Here is a 27791-nt window from a genome sequence, read left to right on the forward strand (position 1 = left end):
GCGAAAAGTTGACTCATTGGAAAAGACTCTGATGCTGGGAGGGATTGGGGGCAAGAGGAGAAGGGGACGACAGAGGATGAGATGGCTGGAAGGCATCACCGACTCGATGGACATGAGTTTGCGTGAATTCCGGGAGTTGGTGATGGACAGGGAGGCCATGAATGGCATGCTGCGATTCATGGGGTGGCAAAGAGTCGGACCTGATTGAGAGACTGAACTGAACTGAACTGAAACTTCATGAACCTTCTCCAGAATTTTTCAGACCAATTTGACAATCTTACACTCTCTTAAATTACAACTGTTGCAAGAACTTGAGTATTCAGGAATGCAAAGCAAATCCCGAGGATTCACGCACAATATTTCACAAAGAAGCTCCCCAAAATACTTGCTTATTAATACATCTCTGATACCCTGTGTTCTTGGGACCCTTGTACCAAGTGAAAATGCTGCTAACCCTCATATGCTGACAATTCCCGCAATATATATAGAAAATGTATAGAAAACATTGCCACACCCAAGAGTAAGCAGTTTCAACACACTGACTACACATTTTGTTTTTAAATAACCAGCTCTGGTTAAATACATGCCAATGGGGTTTTTTTTTTTTCCTGGGTTTCATTACTACACAACCCAACCTGCTTTTTAAAATGCAAACTAATATAAAGTTCTATACAAACTTCACAACAAGAGAGAGGAATGGATGGAGAATACTTTTGACTTAATTTCAATTTAAATTGATTTCAATAACTAAAACTAAAGCTGCATCGGAGGGCTGTTGACATACTTACAACTTTTTCCCATTCTTCAGCTCAACGTATACTGATGATACTGAGAGCAGAAAATGTATTCAATTGAATCCATTGTTTGGCTTCAGTGTGATACCAGCCTGTACATTGATTCTACCCCAAGAGGGATAAAAGATAGTGATTGGCTCTCTTTGCTAGATTCCTAGCTACACAATCAACTGCTCTCCAAATCACACGACTATGAAAAAGATTAAATAATTCTTGACTTTTGTTCTCGATTGTTTTGATTTTATGTTCACAAAATCTGTTGCTGTATTCATAGCAAAGTTTCAACTTTTATGTTAATGTTATTGAGCACAGAAGTCACCTTTGGAGAATACTTTGGTTGCATTTTTTACACTTGTAATTCCCTGCAACTCTTCCACCTCTGATTTCTATATTTAAAACACTACTCAGAAGTGTTCAGATTAATTTAAAACATTTAAAAAAAAACAAAATATGTTAGGCAATACTTCTTGACTATGCATGGAAAATTAGACAGGTAAGAACAATAGAAAAGTAAAAATTCAGGTATCTAAAGAAAACAATTTACAAAGGTTAGATAGTATTTTTCTATCAAAACCATTTGCAAATTATTTTCTGCTGAGCATGGGGTGAGACAGGGTAAAAGTCATAGAGGGGGTATATTACAAGTCAGTATAAAAAACCCACCATAAGCACTCAAGATCCTTAGACCCTGTCCATCTCGGGACATAAAATATCATCTGCTTCACTGCCGGGACACTGTGTGTTTCTGCTCCTCCCCCTTTTCAGGTGTAAATCTTGCCTTCTTATCAGTATTTCCCATTCCTCAAGGACAGAAATTTTGCTTCATACCATTTCTTTCCCCCAGCAACTTGCATAGTAACATGTGTGCAGTTTTTTTGTTAAATTAACAAATCAAAAGACTAAACACATAGACAAAATGATACATCGAAAGAAGTGTTGTTACAACTGGCAAATATACACACTTATCTCATTTTACTTATATTTCTCTTGACTCAAAGAGCTGTCATGCTTCATACTATGGCTATTTGTTCTCAAAACTATGTCTCTATTTATTCACCTCTATTTTGCACACAATCTACTAAAGTTCTTTAAAGTTTACATGTGTTGAATGTCATGAATAAAATCAATAAATGAACTTTTTCTTAAAGTCAGTTTTGCAAGAGATTAGGACAAAGGGCTGGCCTTAGAATGATGCAGAAGGAATTAAGGCTAGGAAGTAATTTGAGGTAGACTACAACAGAAAAACAAAGGATGGAAAATGAAAAATACCTGGCAAACCAAATAGCTTGACTGAAGGAGAGGGTTCAAACAGAAGGAAATGGGGGATTAGGGTGGCAAAACAGGCAGCACAGGTGGATGAAAGCTTCTCAAGCCTATCGGAAATAGAATTTGAGGATGATTATTCCCATTGCTCTTCCAACAACACAAGAGAAAACTCTACACATGGATCTCACCAGATGGCTAACACTGAAATCAGATTGATTATATTCTTTGCAGGCAAAGATGGAGAAGCTCTATACAGTCAGCAAAAACAAGACTGGGAGCTGACTGTGGCTCAGATCATGAGCTCCTTATTGCCAAATTCAGACTTAAATTGAAGAAAGTGGGAAAACCACTAGACCATTCACATATGATCTATGTCATATCCCTTATGACTATACAGTGGAAGTGAGAAATAGATTTAAGGAACTAGATCTGATAGAGTGCCTGATGAACTATGGACGGAGGTTTGTGACATTGTACAGGAGACAGAGATCAAGACCATCCCCAAGAAAAAGTTATACAAAAAAGCAAAATGGCTGCCTGAGGAGGCCTTACAAATAGCTGTGAAAAGAAGAGAAGCAAAAAGCAAAGGAGAAAAGGAAAGATATACCCACCTGAATGCAGAGTTCCAAAGAATAACAAGGAGCAATAAGAAAGTCTTCCTCAGTGATCAATGCAAAGAAATAGAGGAAAACAATAGAATGGGAAAGCCTAGGGATCTCTTCAAGAAAATTAGAGATACCAAGGGAACATTTCATACAAAGATGGGCTCAATAAAGGTCAGAAATGGTATGGACCTAATAGAAGCAGAAGATATTAAGAAAAGGTGGCAAGAATACATAGAAGAACTGTATAAAAAAGATCTTCATGATGCAGATAATCACAATGGTGTGATCACTCACACTCACCTAGAGCCAGACATCCTGGAATGTGAAGTCAAGTGGGCCTTAGGAAGCATCACTACGAACAAAGGTAGTGGAGGTGATGGAATTCGAGAAGACCTATTACAAATCCTAAAAGATGATGCTGTGAAAGTGCTGCACTCCATATGTCAGCAAATTTGGAAAACTCAGCAGTGGCTGCAGGACTGGAAAAGGTCAGTTTTCATTCCAATCCCAAAGAAAGGCAATGCCAAAGAATGCTCAAACTCCCGCACAATTGCACTCATCTCACACACTAGTAAAGTAATGCTCAAAATTCTCCAAGCCAGGCTTCAGCAATATGTGAACCGTGAACTTCCAGATGTTCAAGCTGGTTTTAGAAAAGGTAGAGGAACCAGAGACCAAATTGCCAACATCCGCTGAATTATGGAAAAAGCAAGAGAGTTCCAGAAAAACATCTATTTCTGCTTTATTGACTATGCCAAAGCCTTGGACTATGTGGATCCAATCTCCCATAGATCAGTACAATAAAGGGACAAGTCGGTTAGAAATGACATTCTGATTTTAAATTAAGGCTCTGGGAGTTTCTGAAAACTTGTCATGATGATATAGAGCCACAAAAATGGCAATGCAGCAAGGAGTCTGATACCACAAGTCGCCTCCGTGTGTCATTAGCCTGGGAAGGAGACATCAGTTCCACCTTCAGTGTTTAGGGCCTCTTCTACTTGCTTGAGTTATTGATTAATAATGTTGCCAGTTTGCTTTAGTGCTTTTCAGAGGCTGTCACTTCTCACCTCTGGCTGTGACATGTGTTTGATATCAGGAAAGTCACCTCTACTTTTGTTGCCCTAAATATCAGCCAGGAATTTACATAGCTACATGCCTATTCACAGCACTGAGGGAGATTGTAGACAGAGCTGCTCTTAAGTAAAATTGCAATTGTTTGAGCAATCTCACCCCTACCTTACGCAGACTTGGGGAACACTCTGTCATTAGGATCTCTTCCTTTCTCCAGGTGAAAAACTGCCTGTAGGACAGGATATGTTAAATTCATCCAAAGGTACAAATTACTGATAACTCGATGTGTTACTACTTACTTGCATTTTAAGAGATTAAAGTCTTAACCTTTAATCAAAGAATTGGTTATAATTTTGAAATTTTAAGTACCAGTGAGCAGGTAGAAAACATATGTCTTAAATAAGATATGAAATGGGGATGGGATGTCTTCTGAAATTGTGCCATGCAAATAAACCCACTCTATTATGGATATATTTGGCTTTTGATTCCTTGATACCAATACATATGCTATAATATAATTTTAATAGCAATATAAGATGACTTTTAAGGCTGAATTTCTAAAACCCTCAAGGGGAAATATTTCCAAATATTAAATTAATCAATGTTCAGTAAGGAATAAGACCACCTCAGGTCATTAGGGAAAAGCCAAATTTAGGGGAAAAAAAATTGTGCAGATGAGCTCAAGGTCAATGTTTTTGAGAGTATTTGACTTTACTTCCTGATGATAAGTAGTAAAGTTTGATGCATTTGGGTTGACTTTCAATAAATGTAGGGTACCTGGCTGCCTGATTTGTTTCTTTTGATACTGAAATAAGCCAAACATTTATATCTGTTCAGAAATGATTTCAGGTTGTTTTTCTATTCTAAATATAATCTGTATTTTTTTAGTGGTTACAGCATTTCTTCTTAGATGGCATCTATACAGCTGGGCTTCCCAGGTAGCACTAGTGGTAAAGAATCCACCTGCCAATACAGGAGACTCAGGTTCAATCCTTGGGTCAGGAAGATCCCCTGGAGGAGGAAATGGCAACCCACTCCAGTATTCTTGCTTGGAGAATCCCACAGACAGAAGAGCCTGGTGGGCTACAGTCCATGAGGTTGCAAAGAGACAGACATGACTGACTGAGTACATACAGTTTATTACCACTTTTGAGACATTTCTAAGCAACTTAAGTCCAAGTTGAACACACAAGCTGTTCATTTTGGAATACCTGCCCCCTGAGGCTATGGTTTTTCCTGTGGTCATGTATGGTGAGAGTTGGACTGTGAAGAAGGCTGAGCGCTAAAGAATTGATGCTTTTGAACTGTGGTGTTGGAGAAGACTCTTGAGAGTCCCGTGGACTGCAAGGAGATCCAACCAGTCCATTCTGAAGGAGATCAGCCCTGGGATTTCTTTGGAGGGAATGATGCTAAAGCTGAAACTCCAGTACTTTGGCCACCTCATGGGAAGAGTTGACTCATTGGAAAAGACTCTGATGCTGGGAGGGATTGGGGGCAGGAGGAGAAGGGGACGACAGAGGATGAGATGGCTGGAAGGCATCACTGACTGGATGGACGTGAGTCTGAGTGAACTCCGGGAGTTGGTGATGGACAGGGAGGCCTGGCGTGCTGCGATTCATGGGGTCGCAAAGAGTCGGACACGACTGAGCGACTGAGCTGAACTGAACCGAACCACCACCACTACTAGGCAATAAACTCTAGATTTGTCTTTTGTGTTAGTCATCCAAATAAGTTTTTATTAATAGTCTGTGTGGGGCTTTTTAGGCTTTATTTTTAGAAGTTTTAGGCTTGCATCAAAGTTGAGCAAAAAGTACAGAGAATTCCCATGAACTCTCTCACTCCACCTCACCCCGTTTTCCCCACTTAACATCTTGCATTAGCGTGGTACATTTATTACAATTGATGTGCCAATATTGACACTTTATTATCAACTAAAGTTCATAGTTCACATTAGGATTAACTCTTTGTGTTTTACATTCTATGGGTTTTGACTAATGTATAATGGTGCAATCCACTATTATATTATTATGCGGAATAGTTAAACTGCCCTACAAAAGCCCTGTGATTTTCCTGTTCATCCCTCATTCACCCTATCCTGTCCCCGGCCCTTGAAGCTACTGCTCTTTTTCCTGTCTTCATAGTTTTGCCTTAGAATGTGTGTGTGTGTGTGTATCTGTGTGTGTGTGTGTGTGTGTGTGCTCAGAGTGTCTTGACTGTTTTCAATCCCATGGACTGTAGCCTACCAGGATACTATGGAATTTTCCAGGCAAGCATATTGGAGTGGGTTGCCATGTCCTTCTCCAGGGGATCTTCCTGACCCAGGAATCAAACCTGTATCTCCTACCTTGCAAGTGGATTCTTTACCACTGGGCCACCTGCAAAGCCCTTTGCCTTAGTCTATAGGTTTCCAACTATATGTGTAAGGCAGGGAACAATTTGGCTAGGGTAGTATCATAGAGATAAAACACAGGGGATTTAAAGGTTTTCCATAAAACACATTCAGAGATAGTATGGGAACTACATTATTTCACCAACTATATAGATGAATTCATTTTCATTTTATCCAACTGACATTAATTGATAACATAGTATGTGTCAGCAGTGTTTTAGATGCTAGAGTTACCAACAATAAGCAAGGCAGACAGTCTCTGGCCTCCTGGAATATATAATCAAATTGAAGTAAAAGGAAAAGGACAAAAGTCAGGCATTTTTCAATGCTGCTGAATAAGATAATGGAAATCAAATAGGGTTATGTGATAGAGTGACAGCTGGAGACAGCGGTTAGGGAAGCGGGAGACCTGGGTTTGATCCCTGGGTTAGGATGATCCCCTGGAGAAGGGAAAGGCTACCCACTCCAGTGTTCCCATCTGGAGAATTCCAAGGACTGTATAGTCCATGGGGTCGAAAAGAGTTGGACATGACTGAACAACTTTCACTTTCGCTTTTCTCTGAGGATATGACACTTGAGCTAAGAATTAAGAGATAAGCAACCGAAGAGAAGAACATTCCAGGCAGAGAGAACTGCAAGTAAAACGGCCTGGATATAGAAGCAAGCTGAGTCTGACTGAAGAAAGCAAGCCCACAGGGCTGAGTGAAGTGCACAGAAGAGAGTGTATGGAGGTGAGGCTGGGAGCAGCAAGTGAGATGGGAAGGCAAGGCCAGGTCATAAATAGCCCTGTAAGCCACAGAGAGGAGTTTTAGTTCTGTTTTCATAGGAAGCCCCTGGAGGCAAGAAAGTGATATGATCTATGTTTTCAAATGATCACTGGATCTGCAGAGTATCTTAAAAGACATTTATCTTAAAATAAATACTAACATGAATAAACAAGAGCACTAAAGATGTCAACCTATACAATGCAAATCCTAAAGTAAAAAGGGTTTTTGACATCATCATGGCATGTGTCTGGCCCATATCTACAGCACCTCCTTAAAGAAATAACCAATTGAGACATCAGCAGTATTTTTGGTCATGTCCACAGTTGGCCAAGTTTAACACTTGGTAAGGTCAGATGGTAAAGAATCTGCCTTCAATGGAGAAGACCCAGGTTCAATCCCTGAGTCAGAAAGATCCTCTGAAGAAGGGAATGGCTATCCACTTCTTGCCTGGAGAGTTCAATGGACAGAGGAGCCTGGCAGGCTACAATCCATGGGGTCACAAAGAGTCGGATACGACTGAGCGACTAACGCTTACATGTTATGGACAGCCTATGCTAGCTATAGGGATATTTACTCTCAACTCCCTACCGAAATGAAAAACCTTTTCCAAAGGGAACTATAAATGAACATATCATTAGAAGTAGTTCTGCTTTCCATGGGAATTCTCTGGTGGTTCCAGTGATTAGGACACGACACTTTCACTGCTCAGGGCAGGGGTTCAATCCTCAGTCAGGGAACTAAGAACCCACAAGCTGCATAGCACAGCCAAAAAATAAAATTAAATTAAAAAGTATTTCTGCTTTCCACTAAAGTCTTTTATTTTAAACTTTGGAAAACCATGGTGTACCTGCAATTAGAAATTACATTTTAAAAATATGAATGCGATTTGGCCAGCAGGTGTGGTTCCAATACCACGGGACACTTGGGGATATGAAATGAAAACTGGCTAACCACAGTCCAGGTGCTTTCCTGCTTATCGCAGGCCCAGCTCCAGGGAACCAGGCTCCCCTCTCAGTGAGTGATTTTTCTTTCTTAGCTTACAAAGGGGATTGGAACAATAAGTGCTTCCACTGTCTGTCTCTATGGCAGTAGGTACCCTAATGTCACCTCTTAGATGGCAACTATAGCTATTCACTGAATAGCTTTCAGTCCCTACTATTATGATAAAAAAAAATTTATTTTGTGAAAAACGAGATTTAGGTAACAAGCAAACTTCTTCAACCATGAAGTACAATTTGTAAGAGGTATGATCGTTCATAAGCAGAATATACTCTGTGGGCTTTTCTTTTTCAAGTGTAGGGTATTTATTCCCAATATCACTCTTCTAGTTGTTTTTGAATGATAAAATAGTATCATTTTCTTAACACCTATTTTTATTCAATTATGAAAATTAGTCAGGTTCATTGTTAAGAGTTTGGTAAATACAGAAAAAAACACAGAAAAGCATGTGCAAGAAAATAAAACTCACTTTCCTTATTTAAAAATAATCACTATTTTTTTTTGTATCTTTTTTTTAAATTTTATTTTATTTTTAAACTTCACATAATTGTATTGGTTTTGCTAAATATATTAATACCCTGCTAACATTTTAGATGCATATACATACAAATACAATTTAAATGCTATAGTGTATATTTTTTTTGCAACCAGACTCTCTCACAAAACATACTATGAGGAGTTCTTCACATCATCAAATATTCTTCTAACACAATTTTAATGGTTTTAAGGAAGTCCATAATACGGCTTACTATATTTTAGTTAACTTATCCCTCTGAAGTGAAGTGAAAGTCATTCAATCACGTCCGACTCTTTGCGACCCCATGGACTATATGGTCCATGGAATTCTCCAGGCCAGAATACTGGAGTGGGTAGCCTCTTCCTTCTCCAGGGGATCTTCCCAACCCAGGGATTGAACCCAGGTCTCCCTCATTGCAGGCAGATTCTTTATCAGCTGAGCCGCAAGGGAAGCCCCACTTATCCCTCTATGTTGACATTATTAACCACAGATGTTTATGTACACATCTATTGGTTTAGAGTAAATCCCTGGATATGAAATATATGGATCAAATAGGATAATCATTTTAAATTATATTGCCAAATCCCCTCCAAATTTACCAATTTATTTTCCCACTAGAGGTAGATGGATGACAGTATTCATGTACTTAAGAGGTACTATTTTAAAAAGAAAAAAGTTGCCAATTTGATGGAGAGGGGAAGTATCTCATTACATTTCTTTAATATCTTAAATTTAAAACTTTTTTTAAGGTTAAACATGTTTTGGGGGCTTCCCAGGTGGCACTAGTGGTAATGAATCTGCCTGCCAATGCAGGAGACATAAGAGCTTCAGTTCGATCCCTGGTAGGGGAGATCCCCTGGAGGAGGGCATGGCAACTCACTCCAATATTCTTGCCTGGAATATTCTTGCCTATTCTCCCCATAGACAGAAGAGCCTGATGGGCTACAGTCCATAAGGTCGCAGAGTCGGACACAACTTAGCACACAGCATAGCATGTTTTTAAATTTTCATTATTTTTGAGGGAGAGGAGATACATAAATTGCCTGTTCACCTCTGAAGCAAAGACTACTTGTTGTCCCCTAACATCCATTCTCTATTTTTTAGTAACAGAAGAAATGATTTTTAGTTGAGCACATAGCCCTTTAAAATAGAAATATTTCTGGGCTTCCCTGGTGGCTCACTGGTAAAAAAAAAAATCTCCTGCCAATTCAGGAGACATCAGGTTCAATCCCTGATTCAAGAAGATCCCACATGCTGCAGAGCAATTGAGCCCAGGCACCACACCTATTGAACCTATGCTCTAGAGCCGAGGAGCCACAACTACTAAGCCCAAGTGCCGCAACTACTGAAGCCCATGCACCCTTGTTGCTATGCAACAAGAAAAGCCATCACAATGAGTAGCCTACACAGTGCAGCTAGAGAGTAGCCCCTGCACGCTGGAACTAGAGAAAAGCACACCCTGCAATGAAGACCCGGTCTAGTCATAAATAAGGTAATTAAATAATTTTTTTAAAAATTAAAAAATACACAAAATAAAGTTATTTCCCATTCTTCTTTGCAGGTATATGTGTCTATGTGTCAACTCCAGGTTGATAAAATAAAATGTGATGCACATTTTTTCATGTCCTTAAAGGGAAAGAATAGTGCCCTCTTTTTCCTCTTCATCATTCCTGATGGTTGGAATGCAGGTATTATGGCTGGAGCTTCAACAGCCATTTGGACCCTGAGGATGGTCTAGAGACGGTGGAACAGAAAACTAGAGGGAGCCTAGATTCCTAAGAATTTTATAGAAGTGTCACCATGAATGGCTGTGAGACTTTTATGTGAGAGACTATACTGTTAAAGCATGATTGGTTTGCATTTTTAGTTTCGAGAAGCTGAACTTAACCTGGGCTGATACAAGATTTTTTTTCTCATTTTTTTTCTTATTGATTTTTAAATGCTCTTTCTATTTTAAGATTATTTACACTTCATCTGGTGCACATGTGACAAATTTTCCCAACTTTTCATTTGGTCTTAATTTTATTATGGAGTTAGGATTTGCAAAAATATCATTATTCTTAAATTTACTTGATACTTAAATTCCATTATATATTCAGAAAAATCAGATAATAGTATTAGCCTAGAAATATAAATTCCAGAGAATTATTTTGTCTCAACCATCATAAGGCAGTACTGAGGCATAATTTTACTTCCTCTAGGCATGTGATTAAATGGTTATATTGCAGGCTAAAGTTATTTAGATAATGAGAAATTGTGTATACTTTTGAGGTCTTAGGCAAAATGTATTCTTTGCTAAAGCAGAGATTTTCCAGTTTTAATCCGTGGAGCTCTGGGTTCAAAGCTTTGTCTCAGAGGTCTCCACTAGGGCTTAGGTGGAGCTGAGTGGGCCACTTCTGCCTGGCACCCCCAGTCAAGGTTTTAAAGGCAGTCATTCTGTGTTACTTACTGAAGTTTCATAAAAGAGGTCCTGCAATATGATTTCCTCCCACACAGACAAGAAACAGAGAGTAACAATTTCCTACCAGATCATAAGCAGCTAGCATCTTTTTCTGCATATCTGGAATTGCCCCCAGAGGCTCTAGATAAGGAAAGTTGTCTTTCATCACAAGAGAGACGGAGGGAGTATTGTCACTGGTGATGAGCCGAGAAGACAGGGTCAACAGGCACTGCTTCAGACTGGCAATTGGAGGAAGTCCACACAATTCCTTAACAGACACTATGGCATTCTGTGTGGGAGAAAACATAGAATTACACTTCTGACCATAGGACACCACCCTGAGCACTTCCAGTACACAAAAGTACATTCATTAGAAGTATACCCTTAAATACATATGTAATTTGAAGCAAACCGGATTATAACCAACCCAAAATACTATAATATACATGGAGATAACACGTAGAGCTAATTAACAATTACATTTCATCTTTAACCAACTTTTAACAACTGCTACAAATATGCCACAAAGCAAAGGAGATTATGACCTAAGGTTACACAGTACCTCTCAAAGCAGGGCTTTGGAATATTCTGGAATATCTGAAATATTCTGGACAATGCATACAAGTTAACACTGACTGATCATGAATATATTATTAAATCCACATCATGATGATCACAAAAGCATGTCACTGACTGTACACTGGAGTGCATCTCCTTTGAGATTTTTCCCACAAGGTAGCAGGCTGCTGCTGCTCATCACCCTCTTTTCACATAACCATCAATGGTATCCCTTTGTCACTCCATCAGAAACGCACCTGACAGACGTGCATAAAACACACTTTATGTAAAGCTACAATTGTCCATGTGACAGGCTTTTCAAAGAATATTTGAAATAGCAACTATGCCTATTAACAATGAACAATACCTAACCTAGCATGCCTCATGAATTTAGTGACAATGATGGCATTCATTTTTATACTAATTAGGCTCTAAATAACCCCTTATGTTGAAATGAGATAAGTTATGCTAACAGAAAAAAATTTATCCATAGCCAAATCTCCTTAATATGTATTTTAAACATATAATACATGTAAAGGAGATATTTCAAGAATTATATGGAACTGTATAAAATCTACTTCAAATATATAAAGTTAAGTGTAGAAATGACTTATAACTAATCTAACACAGGGGGTTATAACGGTTGCAGAATTATGTCAGAAAAAGCTAGATCATCAGTCGCTCAGTCGTATCTGACTCTTTGCGACCCCATGAATCGCAGCACGCCAGGCCTCCCTGTCCATCACCCAACTCCCGGAGTTCACTCAGACTCACGTCCATCCAGTCAGTGATGCCATCCAGCCATCTCATCCTCTATCGTCCCCTTCTCCTCTTGCCCCCAATCCCTCCCAGCATCAGAGTCTTTTCCAATGAGTCAACTCTTCGCATGAGGTGGCCAAAGTACTGGAGTTTCACCTTCAGCATCATTCCTTCCCAAGAAATCCCAGGGCTGATCTCCTTCAGAATGGACTGGTTGGATCTCCTTGCAGTCCAAGGGACTCTCAAGAGTCTTCTCCAACACCACAGTTCAAAAGCATCAATTCTTCGGCACTCAGCCTGCTTCACAGTCCAACTCTCACATCCACACATGACCATAGGAAAAACCATAGCCTTGACTAGACGAACCTTTGTTGGCAAAGTAATGTCTCTGCTTTACAATATGCTATCTAGGTTGGTCATAACTTTCCTTCCAAGGAGTAGGCGTCTTTTAATTTCATGGCTGCAGTCACCATCTGTACTGATTTTGGAGCCCAGAAAAATAAAGTCTGACACTGTTTCCACTGTTTCCCCATCTATGTCCCATGAAGTGATGGGACCGGATGCCATGATCTTCGTTTTCTGAATGCTGAGCTTTAAGCCAACTTTTTCACTCTCCACTTTCACCTTCATCAAGAGGCTTTTTAGTTCCTCTTCACTTTCTGCCATAAGGGTGGTGTCATCTGCATATCTGAGGTTATTGGTATTTCTCCCGGCAATCTTGATTCCAGCTTGTGTTTCTTCCAGTCCAGCGTTTCTCATGACGTACTCTACATGTAAGTTAAATAAACAGGGTGACAATATACAGCCTTGACGAACTCCTTTTCCTATTTGGAAACAGTCTGTTGTTCCATGTCCAGTTCTAACTGTTACTTCCTGACCTGCATATACATTTCTCAAGAGGCAGATCAGGTGGTCTGGTATTCCCATCTCTTTCAGAATTTTCCAGTTTATTGTGATCCACACAGTCAAAGGCTTTGGCATAGTCAATAAAGAGAAATAGATGCTTTTCTGGAACTCTCTTGCTTTTTCCATGATCCAGCGGATGTTGGCAATTTGGTCTCTGGTTCCTCTGCCTTTTCTAAAACCAGCTTGAACATCAGGAAGTTCACGGTTCACATATTGCTGAAGCCTGGCTTAGAGAATTTGAGCATTACTTTACTAGCGTGTGAGATGAGTGCAATTGTCCAGGAGTTTGAGCATTCTTTGGCATTGCCTTTCTTTGGGATTGGAATGAAAACTGACCTTTTCCAGTCCTGTGGCCACTGCTGAGTTTTCCACATTTGCTGGCATATGGAGTGCAGCACTTTCACAGCATCATCTTTCAGGATTTGGAATAGCTCTTCTCGAATTCCATCACCTCCACTAGCTTTGTTCGTAGTGATGCTTTCTAAGGCCCACTTGACTTCACATTCTAGGATGTCTGGCTCTAGGTCAGTGATCACACCATCGTGATTATCTGGGTCATGAAGATCTTTTTTGTACAGTTCTTCTGTGTATTCTTGCCACCTCTTCTTAATATCTTCTGCTTCTGTTAGGTCCATACCATTTCTGTCCTTTATCGAGCTCATCTTTGCATGGAATGTTCCTTTGGTATCTCTAATTTTCTTGAAGAGATCTCTAGTCTTTCCCATTCTGTTGTTTTCCTCTATTTCTTTGCATTGATTGCTGAAGAAGGCTTTCTTATCTCTTCTGGCTATTCTTTGGAACTCTGCATTCAGATGTTCATATCTTTCCTTTTCTCCTTTGCTTTTTGCTTCTCTTCTTTTCACAGCTATTTGTAAGTAAGGCCTCCCCAGACAGCCATTTTGCTTTTTTGCATTTCTTTTCCATGGGAATGGTCTTGATCCCTGTCTCCTGTACAATGTCACGAACCTCATTCCATAGTTCATCAGGCACTCTATCTATCAGATCTAGGCCCTTAAATCTATTTCTCACTTCCACTGTATAATCATAAGGGATTTGATTTAGGTCATACCTGAATGGTCTAGTGGTTTTCCCCACTTTCTTCAATTTCAGTCTGAATTTGGCAATAAGGAGTTCATGGTCTGAGCCACAGTCAGCTCCTGCTCTTGTTTTTGCTGACTGTATAGCACTTCTCCATCTTTGGCTGCAAAGAATATAATCAGTCTGATTTTGGTGTTGACCATCTGGTGATGTCCAATTATAGAGTCTTCTCTTATGTTGTTGGAAGAGGGTGTTTGTTATGACCAGTGCATTTTCTTGGCAAAACTCTATTAGTCTTTGCCCTGCTTCATTCCGTATTCCAGGGCCAAATTTGCCTGTTACTCCAGGTATTTCTTGACTTCCTACTTCTGCATTCCAGTCCCCTATAATGAAGAGGACATCTTTTTTGGGTGTTAGTTCTAAAAGGCCTTGTAGGTCTTCATAGAACCGTTCAACTTCAGCTTCTTCAGCGTTACTGGTTGGGGCATAGACTTGGATTACTGTGATATTGAATGGTTTGCCTTGGAAACGAACCAAGATCATTCTGTCTTTTTTGAGATTGCATCCAAGTACTGCATTTCAGACTCTTTTGTTGACCATGATGGCCACTCCATTTCTTCTGAGGGATTCCTGCCCGCCATAGTAGATATAATGGTCATCTGAGTTAAATTCACCCATTCCAGTCCATTTCAGTTTGCTGATTCCTAGAATGTCGACATTCACTCTTGCCATCTCTTGTTTGACCACTTCCAATTTGCCTTGATTCATGGACCTGACATTCCAGGTTCCTATGCAATAGATAACGTTAATATTTGGAACCTACTTTTATAATAGTGGTTAAGGCAACCCACTGCCTATCATAAGTTTACAATCTAAGTATTTGTATGTAATATAGTATTTTCCATTATAGCAATTTAAAATTGATTTTAAGCCCATTCCAGAATTTCTCTGTGAAATAATATAAAAATAAAGTTTTCACCAAGTCATGGTGTGCTGTTCCACATTAGGTGACTGAGAATCATGAATGATTATTGGGTTTTGGGGGTGGCTAATTATGTATTTAAAGCTCAACATTCCCATTTATTAAATGCAATATTGGGAAAATTACTTAACCTCTTCAAGCTTGTTTTCTATTTTGAATGTAGGGATTTCTGGTGGTTACTATTAAAATGTTAACTAAAGGATAAAATAAACTGCATTGAAAAATATTCCTCTCCTGTTTTGTTCTCATACACAGACTGCTGACGCTTCTGCCAAACAAGACCTCCTTGTACCCTGTAGGAACTTATTAAGCATTTGTTGTTTGATTGTTTCTCAGTAACATGAGCCTAGAATAAGTATACTAAATAGTATTAAAGAAAAAGTTTTCAGCCATCTCTGATTATAAGTATTAATGAAGGCAAGAAAACTTAATTGAATTTCTATATGATGAGACTGGGTAATTTACATTCTCTCTAATTTAACTCTCATAATAATCCTATGATGTAATTATTACTATTTTTCTCATCTTATGAGGAAAAAACTGACGACCATATATCCTAAATAATTTGCTCAAAAATCACACAGTGATAGAATTTAATCCAGAATCCATGTCCTTTCAATTAAGGCACAACACTAAGAGACGACTAGTGTTGTTGAATTTTATTAGTTTTTTACTTGTTTCATGGAAGATAATTTATTATTATTGTACACTTAAACAACTAAAAAATAATAACAGGCATTACATGTTTTATATGGCTTTAAATACCTTCTATGTTCTTATCTGTAAATATTTTTATATATACTTATAATTAGTATGCATGTGTCTGTATATATAAAATTTTGTATATTACATGCACATATACTATTTTATATATTTTTTTCATTGTTTCAAATACATATTCCCATATATCAATTTACTGTGTACTAAGGACATTTAGTGGAGAAGGCAATGGCACCCCACTCCAGTACTCTTGCCTGGAGAGTCCCATGGACAGAGGAGCCTGGTGGGCTGCAGTCCATTGGGTTGCTAAGAGTTGGACACGACTGAGCGACTTCACTTTCACTTTTCACTTTCATCCATTGGAGGAGGAAATGGCAACCCACTCCAGTGTTGTTGCCTGGAGAATCCCAGGGACAGGGGAGCCTGGTGGGCTGCCGTCTATGGGGTCGCACAGAGTTGGACACCACTGAAGCAACTTAGTAGCAGCAGCAAGGACATTTAGTGTATATATAAAACATTTTGCTACATTGATTCTCTATTAGTTGATTTAGTTCAGACCAGGTTTAACAAAGCATTCACAATTAGAAACATAAAACATATCTGTTTTGCAGAGTTACAAATGTAGGAAAAAAAAACTTATGGTTACAGGGTGGAGTAAGAGGGGAGAGCTAAATTGGAAGATTGGAATTGACTACATACTACTATATATAAAATAGATAACTAATAACAACCTACTAAATAGCACAGGGAACTCTACTCGATACTCTTTGATGGCCTATGTACAAAAAGGATCTAAAAAAGAATAGATATACATATATTTATAACTGATTCACTTTGCTATACATCTGAATCTAAAACAACATTGTAAATCAACTATACTCCAAGAAAGGTTTTTTTTAAATATATGTTTTATCACAGGCAATACTGAACTTAATTCAGAGTACATGGGTTTATACACCCTCTGTGATAATTTTTTGAGGAATCAGATCATTAGTAAAAACACAATGTTCAACGTTCACTGGTGAGAGAAAGATCAGAAGAAGGAGGGGTAGGGAAGAACAGTATGGGACATTTCCTACCTGCATATTTTCTCTCATATCTATGGCTTCTCGTAAGGGATGAACAGCTACCTTAAAGATGTCATCTATGTTTTTAAGACCAATATTCCTGAGCATGGTACACTCCCGAACTTTCTTCCCCATTCTCACTGAAAGGCTGCGCTTCTGTGGTTTTCCTCCTCCACTTCTATTAGTTATTGCTATGTGGACAAAAAGAGTTACATGCTCCATGATGTCACCCACAAAGGAACGGAGGGGAACATGCCGATATCCAGGCTGCAAGCATTCAAACGGTATTGTATATTGCCCTATAAACTCATCCCCAATGTAGTCATCATCCAGAACCACAAAACGGATCATGGCCAGTTCAGGCAGGTTCACTTGAAACTCAAATGTCTCATCAAAAATAGGATTATCACTGTTTTGTTGTACAGTTTTAGTTCTTTGTTCTGAACAGTCCGCTGGAATTCCATGTATCTCTATACACACATAGGGATCTATGACATCCCCTTTGGCACAAGCTCCCTTGGGCTTTGGGAAGTTCTGACCACTGATAATCTTAATATGAAGCACTAGAGGAGACACCCCAGGTACAATGCCCTTTGTGTTTGCACTGAAGTAAGAAACTTCATCTCGCATGATGGACGGCCTTAGAACGTAACCACAGCCTCCATTCTGAAGAAACCAGCCAGTGTGGAGGTCCATCATTGGACCTGGAGTCTGAAAATTCATTGCCACAATCTGACAGCCACAATTCCAAAAGTCCTGTGGATTCAGGTTACTGGAATCAATTCTCATGGCGCTTGGATAGATTCGTGATAAGAACTTCTTATTATAATTTACAAAATCCTCTGGGTATTCATTTGCAATTCGGCTGGCCTCTGTTTCACTAAATGAACAAATTTCCCAATAGTTTTGGCTTTTCATAGATAATTCAAAATCCCTGTACTGAACAGATTTACAGATAGATACCAAGTCAGAGAGCTCCCTACACAGCAAGATCTGTTTCTGCTCACCATTGTAATCTACTGACATCCTTCGAGACATTTCGGCTTCTTCATCTTCATCTGTAACTTCTCCTTCTAAAACATCTGTATCAGAAGGCAATTTCTTTCCTTTCACAATGATCATTCTTTTTAATTTTTCTGGTGATGGGAGGTAGGATTCTGACAGCAAAGGTGCTTCAGTATAGAGTTTACTGCCAAAGACCTTTTTCATCTGCTGGACCATTACCTTCTGCTGTGGTAGGGAGCAGTGATTCCCCAAACAAAGAATGAGTGGGTATTCAGAAGCCACAAAGGCAAATTTATTTATCACCTCTATGACACTTCGAAAGGAAAGGTGTGTTGTCATGTTGTTTCGATTACAAAGGATCGGTTCGTTGTCTGAGCCATCATTTACATCAAGTTCAATGCTGCGACAGCCCATTTTCAAAGCTCTAACATACCCATTAATATCAGCTGGTCCTCTGAACTGGTCTTCAATGAGATAGGTGTTGTGAGAGGCATTGATGTAATAGTGAGATAAAGGCTGGGTCATGTCTTGGGCAACCTTACTTTGTTCAGGATCAAAAATGTTACATTCTGATGACAACAAATACTGGGTAAAGCCATCAATTGCAAGAAACCCTTTCTGACGTCCTTCTTCAGAAAGTTCATATCTCCGAATAATGTCTAAGCACATGTCCTCAGTGATATGGGTGACTCCTTGCTCAGCTTCCAAAAAAAGCATGAGATCATTGGCATCCAAGTATTCTTTGTTTTTTGATATCTGCACAAGTAAGAAATACACTTCCGGCCTGGTGCAAAGTTCACAAAAAGCTTCGCAAAACTCCTCTTCCGTCACTCGAGTTGTCAGTTTTTCTTTGCTCTTCTGGATTTCTTTAAATTTTAGCCTAATCTTGGACTCCTTCAGGGTAGGGTTGAGTTGTTTTATTAACTCTACAGAGGTGTCTTCCAACATAATCCCATTCCCATCGATATCTGCTGCTTCAAACACTGTCTTCAACCACATGAACCTTGGTGTGTTCTGGTTGCCCTCCATAAAATCGAGGGGTTGCTTACTTCGAGAAACCAGATACCGCAATCCTGACACCCAGATGTTTGCTACGTCCGCTGAATTGGCCACTAAGTCCAGAGACTCGTAGTTTTCCCCGTGGAGTATGGAAAAGGCACAATCCTCACAAATCTGATCAGCAAGGCCATTGTTTCTAAATGTTTCCGTGTTTTTCCCCAGTCGGATCTCTTTTATGGCAGAAATATCAAGCTTAGCTTTCTCGAGGTCTTTCTTGGAAGGTTCCCAGCGAAGAGCCTGCAGGTCTGTGTCCAGAGTGAAGAACCGGTTGTAAATGCGCGAATTCGGCCGCACTTTCTTCAGTTCACAGCCAGCCTGCATGAAAGTGATGCAGTCGCTTGCGCTGCTGATTTTCTTTTCCGACGGCATGCTGCTGAAAGACACGGTTTTCTTTCTTCCACCACATTTTTGGTTTGCAGGATCCTGTAAAACAATTTGAAAATAATGAATCAATTTACTTTACAAAATAAACAAATTCGGTAACACTCTATGAACGCCTCAGATTCCATTCAGATATTATGATTATTTGGACAAAAGCTAGCCTAAACTTTACTTTTGTATTGTTTCAGAAAGAAGAAATTTCCCCCAAAATTGTGTATATTAGGTTCAGGAAAAACCCATTTTTTCAATGTCTGTGTGTTCTTTGAAATGAAATTAACTACAAATCACTCTTATTTGTTCGTTAAAGCAGATTTCCTAAGATCCTCTACTTGTTGGTACTTAAATAACCTTGCTCAGTCCCTACAGATATATGAAACAAATAAAGCTAAATTTCCTTAAAAAGTTGTCTTCATTTACACTTTGTTACAGTTTAATTTTTATACTTAAAATTAGTTCAAATAAAAAATTTTTTACCTTACCATACATTACATCAAAAAGTCCTTACAATATAGCTTAACAACAACAAAAAAAAATCACATTTTTTTCCTCAAACTATTTTAAAGAATAAAGGCATCTTGAAAGTCAGATTCAGAATGAACAGTAAACAATAACTCTCACTTGAGCAATCTTTCAATAACATTATAATAGAGTAAATGATTTAAATGAACATTATGATAGAATTGCTATATGATTTGGCAATCCCACTCCTGGGTATATATCCAAAGAAAACTATAATTCAAAATGATACATGCGCCCCAATGGTCAGAGTAGCATCATTTACAACAGCCAAGATAGAGTAGTAACCCACGTGTCCATAGACAGAGGAATGGATAAAGAAGAGTTGGTATATATAAATATATACACTGGAATACTACTCAGTATTAATAAAATAATGCCATTTGTAGCAACATGCGTAGACCTAGAGATTATCATACTAAGTGAAGTTAAGTCAGAAAGAAAAGACAAATACCATATGATATCACTTATATGTGAAATCTAAAATATGATACAAATGAAGTGTGAAGTGAAAGTGGTTCAGTCATGTCTGACTCTTTGTGACCCCATGGACTATATAGTCCATGGAATTCTCCAGGCCAGAATACTGGAGTGGGTAGCCATTCCCTTCTCCAGGGGATCATCCCAACCCAGGGATCGAACCCAGGTCTCCTGCATTGCAGGTGGATACTTTACCAGTTGAGCCACAAGGGAAGCCCAATACAAATGAACTTACTTACAAAACAGAAACAGACTCACAGACAGAAAACCAACTTCCGGTTACCAAAGGATTAAGGGGATGGGGAGGGATAAATTAGAATTTGGGGATTAGAAGATACAAACTACTATATATAAAATAGATAAACAAAAAGATCCTACTGTATAGCATAGGGAACTATATTCAAACTCCTATAATAAATCACTATGAAAAAGAATATATATTATGTGTTTATATATGTATCTGAATCATTTGCTGTACACCAGAAACTAAGACAACATTATACATCAACTATACTTCAAAAAGAAATAAAAATAAATGAACATTATGAGATTCAGACCTACATTTCAGTATAAGGCTGTTAACAGATACTGCTTAGAACCAAACAGAAATATGAATGACTTCACTAATTTTTGAGGTTCTTCTGTTCCGACCAAAGACTCAAATTAATAATGCTCCCAATCACATTATCAATTCAGACAATTTTCCCAGGAACAAATTTCCCAAAAGGACCTTCGTGCATGTTTATAGTGGCCAATTTTATAAAGCATATCAAAGAGGCAGTGAAGTATAGAGAGCCAAAGGTACAGTCCTTAGGGCAAAAATGACTAGTCTCAAGTTGGTTTTATTCCATTCACTAGTGACCTTGGGTAAGTGACTTAGGCTCTCTGAATCTTAATTTCTGCTTTTAAGTAGGAACTAATGATCATTAAGTATGATAAAGCATTATTGTAAGACTCAAAAGAGAAAATGTTCATGAATATTTTTTGTAAAGTTAACCTTTTTGAAGGGAGAGGAACATTTCCTCATATATCTGGTCTCCGTAGGACTGTCATTATGCACCAACCAGGATATTGGTGGTTATCCGGAAGTTGATCCACTCCTGATCTATGAGCATTTAAAACAAATCTTCAATGATAAAATGAAAATGTTTAAAAACAACCATATGATATTACTATTTTAAACATTGAAAAGTGTAGCCAAAGTAGTCTAGGCTATTTCCTTCACTGGCATTCTTTTAAAACATGATAGAATCTCTTCTCTAGGATCTCTTTTAATTGCACTTTTGCCTGTAAGAGTCTCCCTATCTTGTGATTCAGAAAAAGGCAGGATGGTTTATTATTCATTTGACTAAAACTTTGCCTGGAAAAAGGAAACAGAATTTGCTTTAGTTATGGGATGTTGGGAGGATGATTCATTAACTCAAATATATATCTGATCTTTAAGTGACAAAGATATATTAGTCAATTTAGATTAGAAGATATTGTCTCTTGGTGCTCTGGCATTTAAAAACTTACTCCTATTTCTCTATAGAGTTGTTATTTTTAATTATCCCACAGTGGTCAATTTCCTCATTTTTATAATAAAAAACAACCATAAATTTTCAGCTGCTTATACGCAGATGCACTATTAAAACACATTTGAACACATTTAAATTCATCACAGCCCACATGCTCAGAAAAATCAGATGTTTGTATTTTCCCTCACTTTCAAGGCAGGAACCTAATGGTACTGCTGAGATGGGATTAAGCTACCAAGTAAAATACTGAGAGAAGCTGTGAATTGTGATGGTAAGTTAAACTGTGACTCAGCTTTCAAAACTACCATTTCACTAGACCTTTAAGTAATGAGAGATTTCACATTAAAAATTATTTTTATATAAGCATATCATGTTCCAAATAAGATGATTGTCAACAGAGTTATAAAACCTATAATAGTTTGTAACAAGGCCTAAATGGGAAATCAGTGTTCCTCTGAATGTACATCTATAGGTCCTGTACCCTATACATGGTATTATACCATTCTTCCCAATAGTCTAAGCACCACTCTTGGCTTCAGCCATTATTTGTTTATGAGAACAAAACTACTGCTATCAGAAAAGCTTTCTCGTATAAGCCTCTCTTCTTTATGGTGATATCTTCTTATATCAAAATTTTCTCTCCTAGGAAGGTAAGTCTTCAAGAAATAAATGTTTTATATCTACCCTATAAAAGAATCCATCTGCCTCATAATGCTTATTTCTTGCCTTGACCTGTGACTTTTACATAATTATAAAACTTAACCTAAAATGGCTTAAAACTTAGAACTAGTGGAAAAGATATGATGTTAGGTTGTCATCTCACAAAGGACAAAATGCAAAGTTATTACAAGCCTCCAAATGAGAAAATAAATACATATATATATTACATATATTACAGAAAAGAATAAATTATTTATAGCTCTTTAAATATGTTTTATTACACTGAAATGGGGGGAAAATGTTTAAATAAATCAAATTAATAAACCTGTTTCCATAAATTCCCATTGGCATTTGCTCTCTGAATCCAATAAGGCCAGATATGCTGCAAGTTCCTTAACAAAACTCAGCAAACAAAATCATTTTTCATCAGAGCACATTGCTAAGCCCCACAGGGAACTCTGCTCATTTAATGTAAGTACAGTTTTGGGTCTCAATAATGAATTATTTCCATATAATAATTTTTAAAAAGTATACTAAAGCAGTACAAAAATGTGAATGCACACAATGCCATAGAACTGTACATTTTAAAATGGTAAACATGTTATGTTTATTTTATCACAAAAAAAGAGCATATTGAAGCACTGTACAAAAATTTAAGAGTAAAGGAAAATACCCATGTTTTCCTACCTCTGACCTGATTAGCATATTTAAGCAACTAATTGTAATGCAACATATTCTTTCCATTTTTTTGGTAAGCTGTTAAGAGAATGATGGTTCTTCATTAAAATAAAACAAATTTACAAAACCTTTAAGAATAGCAATCAAAACACCAGTTGTCAAACTGTTACTCGAATTTTGTTTCATAATACAGAAATTCAGCTACATAAATGCAGATACACTAAAGTGACATTCACTTTTCTTTTTTAGTAAAAGAGGGGGAAAAACATTTATTTCTGAATAGTTCTCCTAAGAAAGTCTCCAAATAAAAATTTAATAGACTATAACTAAAAGACAAAGAAAAATATAGGCACATAAACCTTATTTTCACCACAGGAAGCCTCTCTTGTTCCTACAGATAACCTATGAACTATAATCCCATACTAATGATATTCATCCCAGTTTTACAAACTTCCAAGCAAAATTCAGAAAAGGTTTAGTTGATACATGAAACCTTCAAGGGATTGTAGACAATATAATCTAGGACCCAAATAAGCCCCAACAATGGACGCTGGTCCCATTCTTCATTTATTCATTCAACAAACAATCCTTCATGCTAAGGATCAACACATTTAAGAGTTTTTTGGAGCAACTGATAAAGTCTCATTTTTATCTTACACAGATCACTTTAGATGTGCACTTGAAGGATTTGATACAGACAAAACTGAAGATGGTACAGTAGGTGAGTACTACAGCATTAAAGGAAAGAGATGTGATGTCCTGACGTAGATCACTAACAAAAGGAATGGAGGGAAGTGAGAAGTATTGAGAAACAGGAGGTAAAATCAGAAGTTCTTGACTCAATCTAGGATGACTCCTAGGTTTCTGGCTTGAATGAAAGGTGAATGGAAATACTGTTAACACATAGGAAATACAAGGAGAGGTAAAGTTGAAGAGGAAGTAAGTTTACTTTGTGTTATGGTGGATTTCAGATGACCACAGGCCACCTAGGTCAAGAGGCTGGGAAGAGGAGAAGACCTAAAGCAAAAAAGAAAAAAAAAACAGGCTAAGGGGTAAAAGAACCAGGAGCATGAGTCTCACAGAAAAGCAAGCAACAGATTTGAAGGAGCAGGTCTGGAAAATAAGATGTTAAAATGGCTTACTGGATTCAGTCATTAAGATATTCGCTGGTAACTTTAATAAGAGAATGGTTCATGTTGTCTTCAAAATGGTGAGGATGGTGACGGGGTGACAACCAAACTGCAACCTGAAAACAGTTGGAAGCAAAGAGTTCCAGGAAAGAAGAGCAGATGCAAAGTTCCATCGGTGGGAAAGAGGATCAGGATAACTATAGTACAATAAGTGAGGGGCAGTGTGGCCACAGATGAGAATGAAAAAGCAGGCAGAGATTGAGAGTAATAAGTCAAGAGAAGGCTACCCTCATATTACTGGTTTTATTGGCTTATATTGGTGACAGTTTAAGAAATGGATTCCAAGGGTAGTGTATGCATTCTATGTACGTATTGTATGTAATGTATACTTATATCTAGAGTGTCCTGTCCAATGGGCCTATGCCCAAATGCACAATCATGCCGGGCAGTTAAGTAGTCTAGAAAAAAATCCAGCCCCCTACACCAGGCCTAACTCTTCACACAGAACTCGAGAGGCAAAGCTGGTGTCCTCGCTACGTCTGTTGCCTTCAAGTTTCAAATAAAGGAAGATTGCAACTGTAGAATCACATCATTCTTTTCACATTAACATATCCAAAGCTATTTTCTCACAGTAAACTCAAACTACTTAATGCAAAGTCACAAACAGGTGACATCACTTCCTTATGATGAGCACCCTGTGACCCACCTAATGTCACTGTGTGGGACAATGAGGTCCTGAGACACACTGCTGAGAAGCGGTTGAAGTCTGACCCAAGGTCTGTGAACCACGGGCTCAGCCTCGTGGTTCTCACTAAGCCTCGTTGCTAAGAAGCTGAATTTTAGTATCCATTAAGAAAGTGTTCATTCTCTACACCATCTTATAATTCAAGAGAATCAACTAAAGGCAATGCGAAGTTATGCATGCACATATCTATCACCAAATTAAGTTTTATGTCTGTATTTAATGTTACATTTCATTTGTAAAAGGTGATTCCTTTAACAAAATGCACTGAAGTCATCCCCTTTAAGAAGACTACTCCACTGTGTATATGTGGTGGTGGTGTTAAGAAATGCACTGAGTTATAGGAAGGCAGTGATCCTCTATACATTTTTTTAATGACACATCTTAAATGACTCTCCTAATCTGAAAGCAAAAATGTTGATTTTCTAAAGGCAAAGATGGAATAAAATGTAGAAAGAGTCCATTTCAGTGTGGGTTCTTAGTACCTTTTATTTGTTTTGTTGAACAGAGGAAGCTTTCTGTTGTGCTATATCTCACTGCCATCATTCACTCATTAGAATTCATTATGACATGACTCTAAGTAAAAGTGATTATCTCAGGCTCTACTGATGGCAAGGTTTCTACCCAGTTAGGGCTTTTCTATAGATATGATGCTCATTATGCATGTTCCATGAATTAGTTGAAAATACAGTACTCATTTTCGCAAAGATTAACTGAGCACCTACTTACTATGTGCTAGCACCATCCCAGTGATTAGTTCTTTAAAATGTATTAATCCCAACACTAATGGCACCTTGAATAAATGCTCTCTTTCCATCATACTTTTAAAGTATAGCTTTTATAACTGATGAAATTTGTAAGTAGAATAATGACAACATCATCAAATGTAATAAGTCAAACAAAACATGTAACAAATGCTTTTAAATAAATAAAAACAGCTTTAAACAACATTGAGGATGTTTGAGAACCAAGACCATGAAGTGGCATAAGAGCTGATGAGGCAGTATTTAAAAGGAAGTACCAGTAATTAAGTATACTTAAATTATATCTTTATCACTAGGGCATTTATTGAGATATTTAAAACTGGACAAGAAAAAAACTAAGCTTTAAATTGTTCAAAATCTATAAAAGTCTTAGGTAAAATAGTTTTTAAAATCACTGCCATTTTACAAGAAAACAAATACAACTTTCACATGGAGCTACACTATAACTTCATGCCATGGGGAAAGTCTTAAATAACACAACCCTACCTGTGACTCCATTATTCCGAGAAAGACCTGGCCATTAACTGTGCGGCTTGTAAGAGTTTGCTGCAGGAACCCAGAAGATGGCATCGGTGGGTTTAGTCACACCAAAGCCCTGTTGCCATGTTCTCATAGTAACTGCTAATAGACTGCAAAGCACTTTATCAACCGCAATAGTACTGGATTTTTAATAGGCTAACATTTTTATAATGCCTCCTAAAATAACTGGAGCAGCAGAAGCAAGATTATAGAGTCATATTCTATTAGTTTCATTTTGAGAAAAGAGGCTTCCTTACTCTCTAGACCATTCTGTAGACCATCTCTAGACTAAAAATGCTTTGGTTTGAAATTTTCAACAAAATTAGGAAGAAACCAACTCAAAGAAATGGTAAGAATAACAGTAAATAATACCAAAATATCCTTTTCAGCCGACTCAATGGATATGAGTCTGAGAAACTCCGGGAGACAGTGAAGGACAGAGAAACCTGGTACGCTGTCCAGTCCATGTGTGCTGCGTGTTCAGTCGTGTCCAACTCTGTGACCCTGTAGATGATAGCCCGCCATTCCTCTGTCCATGGGATTCTCCAGGCAAGAATACTGGAGTGGGTTGCCATGCAGGAGATCTTCCCAAACCAGGGATCAAACCTGCGTCTCTTGCATGTCCTACATTAGCAGGCAGATTCTTTACCACTGCGTCACTTGGGAAACCCAAGCACTATAGTCCATGGTGCCACAAAAAGTCACACATGATTTAGTAACTGAACAACAACAATCCTTTCCAGATCACAACTTCAAGAACACTATAACCTGATTTATATATTTTAAAGATTATGTATGATGTTTGTTCAACAACAGTGGACTAAAGATGAATTACCTCTTCTTGAACTTTATTCTATATACCTTCATCTCTGTGATTCATTCAAGAGGCAAAATTATAAACCTAATTAAAAATCTCTGACTTTTCATTGCAGATCAATTCACATAGATTAAATCAAAGACTATTCACCTGTTTGGAATTATTTTTTCACTTGTACAGAAATTAAACCCATATGGGTGAGGAGATATGGCTGCAGGTCAATAAAGGCTGGAAGCCTATGTCTCTAGATGTCCGATCATTCTATTATTCCATTGATTCCTGTCATCTCTGTTTCCCCCACAGAATAAGGGCACAAACCCTGTGATTATTTATTATCAAACCTCACTACCTGATGGACTTTCTATTTTCAACTCTTATTTCCCTGCAAGGACACAAGTATAGATGTTCCTGTATAGTGTAAACTGCCTTCATGGGAAAGGCCTTGTTTCTCACTTAAATCTTGCCAATCTCCTCTTGCATCCTTTACAATCCACTACTTCACATATAGTTACAAGGTACATCAATGATCCCATTTTTCTAGTAAAAAACATGACTGTTTTCACATAACCTCTATCAGGAGTTGGGGGGGCGGGCAGGGTGTCTTGCCCTCAAAATGATTAAAAAAAAAAAAAAAAAACTTGACTG

At 38.0% G+C, this 27791-nt stretch overlaps 1 protein-coding gene across 2 annotated transcripts in view; it reads right to left on the reverse strand.

The window, feature by feature from the left end:
- Positions 1-27791, reverse strand: part of PLCL1 (phospholipase C like 1 (inactive)) — a 392170-nt gene that overhangs the window by 60900 nt on the left and 303479 nt on the right. For both annotated transcript variants that reach the window (XM_070388663.1, XM_070388670.1), the window contains 2 exons: positions 16891-19365; positions 10934-11137 (listed from right to left, as the gene is read on the reverse strand). In XM_070388663.1, coding sequence (XP_070244764.1) covers positions 10934-11137; positions 16891-19365 — 2679 coding nt within the window. The remainder of the gene's footprint in view (positions 1-10933; positions 11138-16890; positions 19366-27791) is intronic.

Source organism: Bos mutus, chromosome 2 (genome assembly GCF_027580195.1).
Source record: "Bos mutus isolate GX-2022 chromosome 2, NWIPB_WYAK_1.1, whole genome shotgun sequence".
NCBI lineage: Eukaryota > Metazoa > Chordata > Mammalia > Artiodactyla > Bovidae > Bos > Bos mutus.